Source organism: Monodon monoceros, unplaced genomic scaffold (assembly GCF_005190385.1).
Source record: "Monodon monoceros isolate NGI ecotype Baffin Bay Population unplaced genomic scaffold, NGI_Narwhal_1 Super_Scaffold_11, whole genome shotgun sequence".
NCBI classification, from domain to species: domain Eukaryota; kingdom Metazoa; phylum Chordata; class Mammalia; order Artiodactyla; family Monodontidae; genus Monodon; species Monodon monoceros.
This window is the reverse complement of record NW_021703767.1, coordinates 30,992,216-31,002,436: the sequence shown is the minus strand read 5'-3', so window position 1 is coordinate 31,002,436 and position 10,221 is coordinate 30,992,216. Positions and strand designations below refer to the sequence as shown.

Genomic DNA, 10,221 nt, shown 5'->3' with positions numbered 1-10,221 from the left:
CTACAGTTAAAAAAAAAGTACATCTATAAAACAAAGTATAAAAAGTCTACCCACGGCCACAAAATCCCTTATCTTGCAACACTTTAAAGTCACAATAAATGCTTTTGAAAATTATGAGATAAGAAAAAATTTAACTTCATTAGTAAAAATTATGGTGTTTCATTTGAAGTACATATCGCAGAGAAGCAAAATAAAAGTAACTTCACCTCTAAGATAATGTGGAAAGACATGTTGCTTTACACCAATTCTTGCCTTGTAATTCTATAAATACAGTATACAGAAGCAGATGAACAAATCAGTGAATGTTACAGTTCTGCAGATCTTTAATACTGACACACAATCACTTTCCAGTGGAGAAACCACAGTTAAGAGCTCATTGGTATTATAATTATGTTGTCAATGGACAATTACATAACTTTGTTGAATAGAAATTTGGAGTTGTTCTATTCAACTCATACAAACTTTCAACTCAAATCGCATTGAAGGTATATTTAAATAGCCAGAGCATTAGACTATGGCATAGGACACCATTTAATGTTTTGTTACAGAGAAAGTCAACCTGCAATGCTTTTACTTCCCTTTGGTTACCGGATATCTTAAATGTTGGTCTGGATTTTCCTATATTCTCCTTCGAACTGGATTCAAATCCTGTGAAGAAATCAATTGTTTTCATGCCCCCGTACTATCCCACCTTACTTTAAATTCAGCATGGGGAAGATTTGGAGAAGGGGTAGGGGGCCTCTGCCTGCATACACTCAGGCACACCTGAGTTGGGGCACTGATTCGGCCATGGCCCCAGTTGCAGACCTTGCATGTTAAGAATGGAGCTGTGCTTGTGTTGGGCGTGACTGCATAGCAGCGCTGCCATTGAGTGCAAGGTAAGATTATATTCTTTCCCACCCAGGCTTCCTTCTGACAGCTTATGCAGGCTTCTGTTTAGACCTGCTCAAGAGTGAGCTCTGTGAATTTCCACATTCATTTAACTGGCTTCAAAAATGAAAAAATTCATGGTAGCTCTCATGATACTCTGACTTATCCTTATCTGACGTTTTTTACATAGAGCAAGTTGACAAAGCCTTTTGACTTTTGGTAGTGTTCCCGAATTCGTGTGAATTGCTACGGTATTTTTTCTTGCTTTATATCTACGGAGGAGGATATTTTGGGTGCAATATTAGACCGAAATCAATTAATTTAAAACCAGACTTAACAGAGGATGTGAACTATTGTAAAAGAACATTCCAAGTAACCATAAGGCCTGATATAATCTAACCAAAACAGTTTATTTTTATGCACTGAAGACAATCAAAAAGGTACGACGCTCCGCCCTGCATTACTCCAGGAGCCACCTGCATACACATACTCTGTTTTTGAAGTCTTAGTTTATTAGTCACATACACCTGCCAATTACCAGGGGTAAAAGTTTATGTGTAATATGTATAATGAATTAAAGTTTTAGGCTAAACTGGGTTATAGAGGAGCATAAAGAGGAAAGAAAAACAAACAAAACTTTGCTTTTAAATAGAAAGAGGTGAAGTAGGGAACTGTATAAATAAAGAATTAAATTCCTCACATCTTAGAGCTGTGAATAAGTATGTATTCATTCTTCACAGAAACTTCTCATCCTCCCCAGTCTCTCTGTCCCAGAGAAATCAAACTGCATTAAGATTCAGGCACTGATGGTGGAAAGTTGATAAAGGGATGAGTAAGTGGGTCTCAGAGTTTTTTTTCTCTTCTATGAAGAAATGAACTACATGGGACCAAGAAGATGTTGGTCCCATAAAGAACATTATGTTCCTCTACTCTTGCCTGTGTTGATGCAGTCTTGGGGAATAAAAAAGATGGAAACATTTAACTATGTCCTTCCTTTGCTATAACAATATGACACACAATTGGTGACTGAGCCAATAATGCATGGAGTATGAACTGTCATTCAAACTGGCCCCATATTTTAGAACTGATTCTAATCATTACATTGAATATTTTTCATAGTACCAACTACTGAACACATCATAGGAAAAACATGAGAAAGTATAACTAGAGATAGAATTTACAATTGTGTAGGCAGCACATGGAAAAATGTCACAAGTAGGAATTTCAGGAAAGTTTGGGAAATTCAGGAAAGTTCTCTTCTACTTGACTGATTGACTATACATGTACAGTAGCTAACATATATTTCAAAGTCATATTCATTTGGACGATACCTGACTGATGTTCAGGAACTTCTTGTTCTCAAAGTCGTGTAAACAAATGAGGCAGGACACTGTTATTAATGTCCACTTACGAGGTTTGGTTTATTTAAAAAGTGTATAAACATGCATTTTTCTTCTTTAGAATTTTTCTTTTCGATTTACTCATTCAAAATGGGTCAAACATATTTTAGTTGGTAGCCAATTTTTGAGAATGTACCATAAAATATTTATTCCAATAACTCTACTTACTGTGAACTGAACATACTCTGAGCACTGCTTTTTAAGCACTTACAATTTGGCTATATATTTGGTGGCATAACTTCACTTCTTAATCAAATAAAACACAAAATTGTAAATAGACTGCATTATTTTTAAAAAATCATGAATTTAAGTGATGCAGCTCTATCCTCTAGTGTGTACTGTACATGTATTAAAAAGATGAAACAAGATATTGCAATAGAGTTTTTGTATTTGGAAGCAGCTCGAGTATGTCCTAATAATAAATTGCTTCTTTAACTATTTGCTAGATACTCTAGAGTTCATTTTGTTTGTTTCCTTGGGGAACTTCATATTATATTCCGACTTAATGAGTTGGAGAGATTAGTTATGGTAATTCAGAAAATGCTTTTTTAAAAAAACTGTAATATAAATACAGCTGTTGTGAAACACCTTAATTTCCTCTTGCTTGTTGTAGTTCTCAGATGGGTCAATTACAATGACAGGTAAAGCTGATTCTAAATATAACTTTAATTTCTCTTTTTTTAAGCAAGTTTAGTACATCATTGCTACCTGTATTTTTTAATGCCTATTCAGTCTTAAGACTTCAACTTCCTTCTTTTGACCCCTGCTTTTGTCAATAGTAAAAGCCACCTTTCTGCTTTTCTTTTATTGACTCAGTCGCTGATGTTCCAAGAAGACTTCGCCAACACCACTGTTCCTTTGCATCTTTCCTATTTCTACACCCCAACTGAAAACCCCCTCACGTGATTGGTTACAACCAGCATTATCCAACCTAGCTTACAGTACAGAAACTCCCTTCACATTCAGTCTTTTTCTTCATGTCACGAGGAGTAGAGATTTGTGCTTATCACCAAATAAAATTGCAGTGCAAAATTTAAACATAAAAGTTACACAATTAAAAGTTAATATATGGCACCACAGCCTATTAATTCACATATAGTACAACAGACCAATAAGAACAGACAATAATATGAACAGAGCTAAAAAGAGTGAGCTTGCATAGCAATGCACGAAAGAAATTATATACAGAGGAAAATCCTTTTCTTCCTGGAGGGCGAGCTTTGTTTTCTTTCTTTTTTTATATACTCCTGACAAGAAAGAGTTAAGGTGGGTGGTGTACTTAAGAGAAGAACACAAGTAAAATATCTGTGGGATATGTGTGGCTGTGTGTCTTTACATTGCATTTACAGTTCTTTTAATAGTACATAAATAGAAATTGTTCATTGCACTGTTTAGTGTCATCACTTCCATGAGTTCAGACCTGATGGTCCTTCAGAGCAGCTTTGCATGTCTCCTCTCAGTTACTCTATAAAGAGATTTAAAAAAATCAGAAATAAGTTTACATTTAAAGTATTCTTTATCTTGATAGCGTAACAAAAAGCAAAGCAAACAGATAATAGATGAAGATAACATCTTGGATTTTGTGAGGTTGTGAATTTAAAAAATTATACTTATGGAAAGTGAAAGAAAAAAAACACTGTAAAATTTGGAGACAAAATCTGAGTAGATCATTTTTGCACTTCTTATGAGTGTATAATTACTCCAATATAATAAAGAAAAATCCAAGTAGTCCTGAATCAAATGAAAAATTATAAGCGTATCTTAATCAGATTATTAATGGACAACAGTAATGATAACTTCCATTAATAAAGAAATTTACAGTTTTGAAAGTACTTTCACTTTCATTATCTCATGGCATCCCCCAGTCTGTGATGTGAGCATAAGAGTAATACCATATTTTAGATAAGGAAGTAGAGAAATTAAGAAGGTAGTTTACTTTCTCTTCTCATATAACCAGTAAAAGTTGACAAGATTGGAATTCAGGGCTATTCCTTCAGATAAACTGAATTCACGGAAGCAGTTGAAAATATTCAGCAAGTATAATTCTGACATTGGATAGTGAAATTGGTCACTTTCATGATGAAATTAACACAGAGTTCAATGTTTTTTACTGTGTGTGACATACTGTGACATCCTACTTTTCTCTAGTATTTTATACTTGGAAAGTAGTTTAGTTATATTAACTACCAATGACAGCTCTTTATCAAAAGAGAAATTTATTTATATGTTATTATAATTCAAGTATTAAAATTAACTAAAATCAAAGATCAACCTTTCAAGGTTGACTGCCTAAATATAAAAAAAATAAATAAATGAAGAGCAACTAAGGAATGAGGAATTCCCAAGGAGGTTCTTTAAAACTACCAAAGAGCCAACATTTCCTTATTAAATAAGAAAGAAAAGGCAAAGAAAACTACAAGAACTATATTTAATTAATTTCTAAGTATTAAAATTAATTGCCTAAATTATGCAATTTTTGCACAGAATAATTCAAACGAAAGAGAAAAATGTTTATTTGACTGATGTAAATAGCAATGGTCTTTATTATAACCAAACCTACTCAAAATCATGATTGTTTTTCTCATAGTAAAGCAAGCTTTCTATAATTTTGAAATTTGTTTATTGTGGCAATGTCATTGTAGGGGTTCAGGACGTGCTACGCCAAAATATGGTACCTTGGCATATTGAATACCTTAAGGTGAGGGAGTTTGGAAAAAAACCCAGCAGAAACAGAGAGGTCACTGTGACCTCTCCCACCTCATCTGTCCCTGAAGGATCATAAAAACTCCTATATGACAGGTATCCACCCTGTGGTACCAGGAGGAAGATAGTCTTGTCACCAGAGATGGGGAATTGGGGGCTGAGAAATCTGTACAAACAAACCTTGTTAAACTAATCCTTATCTTCTCAGTTGCCTCTTCACCATTTACTACCCCTAGCCCAAACCTCTCTGTCTTACCAAATTTAAACGCATTTATTGTTTCTTTGTCTAAAGGATTGAAAAGCTTCCTGCTCTGGTCACTTTGAGTCTTCATTCTCTTGTGAAGGCTCCATGTTCATGTAAAAATTCAATAAAATTTGTATGCTTTTTTCCTGTTAATCTATCTCATCAGTTTGGTTTTCAGACCCAGTCAGAGATCCTAAGAGGGTCAAGGAAAACTTTTCTGCCTTACGTTATTAACCCAGTCGTCTTTCTGAATCACCATAGCCTTTTAAACGTCCTAAAGCACTTACATAATTCACCTGTAAACTGTCCTTGACTATTTGAGCCCATATATCCTATGTCAAGAAGGTCGCTGGCATTGCGCTGGTGGCTTCCCCTCAATGCCTCGGCTTTCCTAGGTCCAGTGGATCCCTTAGAAGAAGCCGTTCCTGATGAGCTGTGACCCCCTGGAGATGGGAAACTGGGCTTGCTGTAGGGCACCAAGGTCTCCTCTGAAAAAAGAAACAAAAGGTTGAGTTGAACAACAATGTGGAGGCAAAACAAACTTAACTTTAAATACTAAGCTCAAGCTAGGCTATTTTATGATTCCATTCTTCAGTAAAATTAAAAATAAGAGTTTAATAAGGCCCAAATAGTAAAGGAATTTCTATGTGCAAGCAACATTTCCTACAATAGAAACTGAGGCAGGATTAAATTAAAAGAGATCTTGGAATAAGTATCTAATGTTATATATTATTTGCAAAATTTAAACTCAGTTTAAAAGATATTTGCATACAATAACCATATTGTTTAACTAAAGCATTTCTGAGAATAATTTCTGGGTTCAAAGAGGCTGCAATTTACTTTTTTCATTAAGAAGGAAGGAACATGGTTTGTGTTTTAGTTTAAATTATGGAAACATTTTCTCATTCAACTTAGATAAAGAAGTATATATCAGTGTAATAAACTCAGCTTTTAAAATTTCTATTGCTTCTTTGGATAGAAATACATTATTTGAAAAGATGTGTATTTCCTTAAAAGAAAAAGAGAAACTCATTCATTTTAATAATGTCCATATTCTTTTTATGTACCATCTCTCTAAAAATAATTCATGATGTGCATTACTAAATACTTAACACTGAAATAACTTTTTTCTTTCTGTCTTTTTTTGCTTTCTTTCTTCTTTCTTTTCTCCCCCCCTCTCTTTCTCTCCACCTCTCTGTTTTTTCTTTCTTTCTAGGTATGGGTTATTATTACTGCGATTAGATGACTGAAAAAAATACTGACTGAATTTAGTATTTCTCTTTTTAGATAGTCTTTAATGACAAGGGTCACGTGATTTTTCTCTCACACCTGTAAGCATCCTAAATGTTCCACTAAATCTAGATACTAATATTATCATCTTTTGGCTTTTTTATAACTGTATCTTCTTAAACCTTAAGCACCAAGTTGTGACAAAATATAATTATTGAAAATGCATGAGTAGAGGACATATCCAGAAAAGTCCGAATGAATAAAAGAATGTGTAAGGAAACCCTTTCAATTGTGTGTGTGTGTGTTTGTGTGTGTGTGTGTGTGTGTGTGTATGTTTTAATACTCAATGAATCCTGACATAAGAAGAGATGTTCTAGAAAATCCATTTCTATAAGTGGGTCAACATCCCCCTGCCAAAAAAAATCCAACCACAAACCATGAAACTTATTTTGTGACATTTCCAGGAAATTTGAGTTATAAAACAAAAACATTTCACATTGAAGTGTTATCAACTAAATTTAATCCGTTGGAGCAAGTGCAGGCTCCAGTTTAACCTTTTCTAATATGAGAATTCTGTAATTGCCTATTTATTTGCAACTTTGTTATTTCCATTAATTTACCTATTTGACTGAAGCAATTTCTCTCAAAATGACTAGCTACTTCAGTCAAAATGAACAAACGGTTGAAGACAGAGATTCAACTGACACTAAAGATGAAATTTAGTGGTCTAAAAGTACTCAATACAAACATTAAAAGGCAAAGGAAACAAAAAAAATCAAATGGTCTCTTGAGCTCTGCAGATGAAGCCTGGAGGTCTCTTGAGCTCAAAGACCCTATGCAGAGGTAAACTTGAGGAACAACCCTCACTGAACTGACTCAGGCTTAAGGGATGTGCTCTTTACACCTGACATCTCTGCTGCAGAATTCCAACTTCAATTAGTGATTCAAAGCAAACGCATTTCAGATGCCCTTAAACAACTGGCATTTCCAAGATACCTGGTAGAAAAAAAAAATGTAAAAGTCCACACTTTCTTGGGACTGTGCAGAACACACCTGGTCCAACACCTTGTTTGTGGAGGGCTTTCCGTATGTCTTCTTGGCGTTCTGTGGAGTTTATCCATTCCTGGGTTTGTCGCTGCCACTCTAGGGATGTTTTAGCTGGACAATCCAAAGAGCTCTTTGTGTCTTCTAAGTTGGATGCTTGCTGTCTCTCCAGAGAGCTTCCTTTTCTCTCTGTTGAGTTTTCCACGTTACCAGCATGCTGGCTCAGGCCTATTTGCTGCCTTAAACCCTGACCGGGAGGGGGATCTGGTGGTGGTGGAAGATCTAAAAATTTTGAATAATGTTTAGAATGGACTAAAATGTAATGAAAAGTACAGGTTTTAATTCAAGATGAAGAAAAAACCCTTGCCCTCCTACAGGTATCACCTATGCGAAATGAATTTGGGGGAGGAAAAGGTCAGTTATTTATATCTAAAATGCACATTATTGATCTCTTTGCTATCTTTTGATCACAGTGTCTTTGAAATAAAATCAACTGGCTTTATCCAACTATTGTACATAGAGAGTGTTTTCAATTGCACATTGAGGCTGATGTTCAAGGTGTAAAGAGCAGTTTATGGTTTCTCCATCTTTAATCCATTGTCCACTGCCACCTCCCCAAAGTAGAAATACCAAGACACAAAATGAATAGAAATCCTAGCAGCTGTGTTAATAAAAGGCCCTGGGAATAATGAAAGCTGCCCTGCCAATCTCCATAGGAAATGTTGCCCTTGGGAAATTAAGAGCTGTATGCCGTTATCATATACAGCATATGCTCTTATCCGTGTGCGTGGCACATTTAGCAACAGTCAAAGGGTTAAGCTAACATTTATTAAATGCAGTTAACATTCTGCCTGACAACCAATTCTGGCTGTTCGTTTCATGAGTTAGCTAATGAGTTACAACTAATATATTATAATCTTCCAATGTATTAATTTTAATAAGTAATAACCAATGTTCAGAATTTAGATAGAATATGCTTCATGGTGCTAGAGTAGACAAAGCATCATGAAAATTTGAGATGCAATGGAATAGATAATTTTTCATAAAAGCTCTTTACATTAAATATCAGATATGAAAAAATTAAAAGTCCAAATACTCAGCTAATTTTTCATTTTTCTTTTACTAGCTTTTCATTCCATGATACTTTTATATTCTGAATGTCTTTAGTTGTGAAATCATAGTCCCTTCTTTCATATTTCTTTAAGTATTATAGTTCTTTTGTCTAATTTATACTATTATACTAGTCCTGAAATTACTTTATGGAAGATTTTGAAATCTTCTAAACATTCTAACATTCTTTTGGATTATTTTCTTCTCATTTTTCTAATGCTGTTGCAAACTGCTTTGTTCATCCTTAAAGTATCAGTAATTATGTTATTTGTTCACAAAGATCAAATATCGTGGACAATATACATACTTATATCATTAATAGAGGATACTGTATATAACATAGGTAATTATTTCCCAGGCCATTTTAGTAATGATGCACTTGTTTCTAATAATATTGTTCATGAAATTTAAAAGGGGAACGTATAAATTTCTTGTGTACAAAACATAATTTCTTTAAGGAAGGCTAAGTTGCTTCTTTTAAAGACTTTATTAAGAAGCTTCATACTCTCTTTTATGAACAAAATAATACTGCCCTCCATTGAACCAACAATGAAAATCTCCTCCGTATCTGCTTCGGGAGTTCCCACATTGGAGCAACATTCCCAGTTCTTATGTATGTCCTCTCGTTAGATTATGAATCACTAATTATTGAAGGGAACAGGTTTTCTATCTGGGAGAATAAAGTTGCAATTGGAACATTTCTTCCAAAATGAAGAGCTAATCCAATACTGAGAAGATTGTTTGTTGAATAATCCACCAATGAGTTTGGTATTTTCTTTATATTCAACACTGACTCCCTTCAGTTCATATTATTATAAATGTAAATTAATTATTTCATTTGGGTAATTGGACTTAAGACTGCCAGTTGGGGGGAAATTATTATATTTGCTTCTAAAATAACATATCTTGTCACTGATTTTTATTCTCCATCAGAGCAGCTTAATTTTTCAAATGGCCAAAATGGCATCTGCTTATGCTAGCTAAAATTCTGATTACTATTTAATTTAACCTGAAATTATATGGCTACGTAATTAAGTAATATCCTTGGAGTTTGTATAGTCTAAGAAGAAAGAACATTGAAAGCACATTGAAATAAACAAATTGGAAAAAAGATGAGATTAAGAATGGCTGTGGAAAAAATAAAAGTATGTAATCAAATATGTTTACTTAAATTAAATTTATCATTCGTTTCTCTGTTGATTCATTTCAACTAAATCAATTCACTAAAGAGTCTCTGGCTGGCCTACTGAGGATTTGCTATTGTCAGGCACACAACAGTTCAATGATATATGTGCCATTATTATACTCTTTTTTTAGGTAAGAAAAAAAGGCATAAAGGAATTAAGTACCTCCAGCCTGGGTCTCTCCTTCCATGAACTCCAGACTCATCTAACTAAATCCATCCTGGAGAGTTCAGCTTTGATGTTTAGAAAGTATCTCAAAGTTCACACATGAAATCCGAGCTCTAGATCTTCCTCCACAAACTATACTTCCTCTCTAGTGTTCCTCATCTCAATTACTACAAGTTGGCCATAACTTTGGAGTAATTTTTGGCTTCCCTGCTTTACAGCCTTTATTAATTTCATCAACAAACCCTGTGGGCTCTGCCTCCAAACTATA

At 34.3% G+C, this 10,221-nt stretch overlaps 1 protein-coding gene across 1 annotated transcript in view; it reads right to left on the bottom strand.

Moving 5' to 3' along the window:
• Positions 1–1,557: 1,557 nt before the first annotated feature.
• The window catches only part of ROBO2 (roundabout guidance receptor 2), a 574,540-nt gene continuing 565,876 nt past the window's right edge, over positions 1,558–10,221 (bottom strand). Inside the window, exons 26-28 of the mRNA XM_029214217.1 lie at positions 7,501–7,773; positions 5,505–5,705; positions 1,558–3,735 (exon numbers count right to left, since the gene is read on the bottom strand). Coding sequence (XP_029070050.1) covers positions 3,734–3,735; positions 5,505–5,705; positions 7,501–7,773 — 476 coding nt within the window. The 3' untranslated portion in view covers positions 1,558–3,733. The remainder of the gene's footprint in view (positions 3,736–5,504; positions 5,706–7,500; positions 7,774–10,221) is intronic.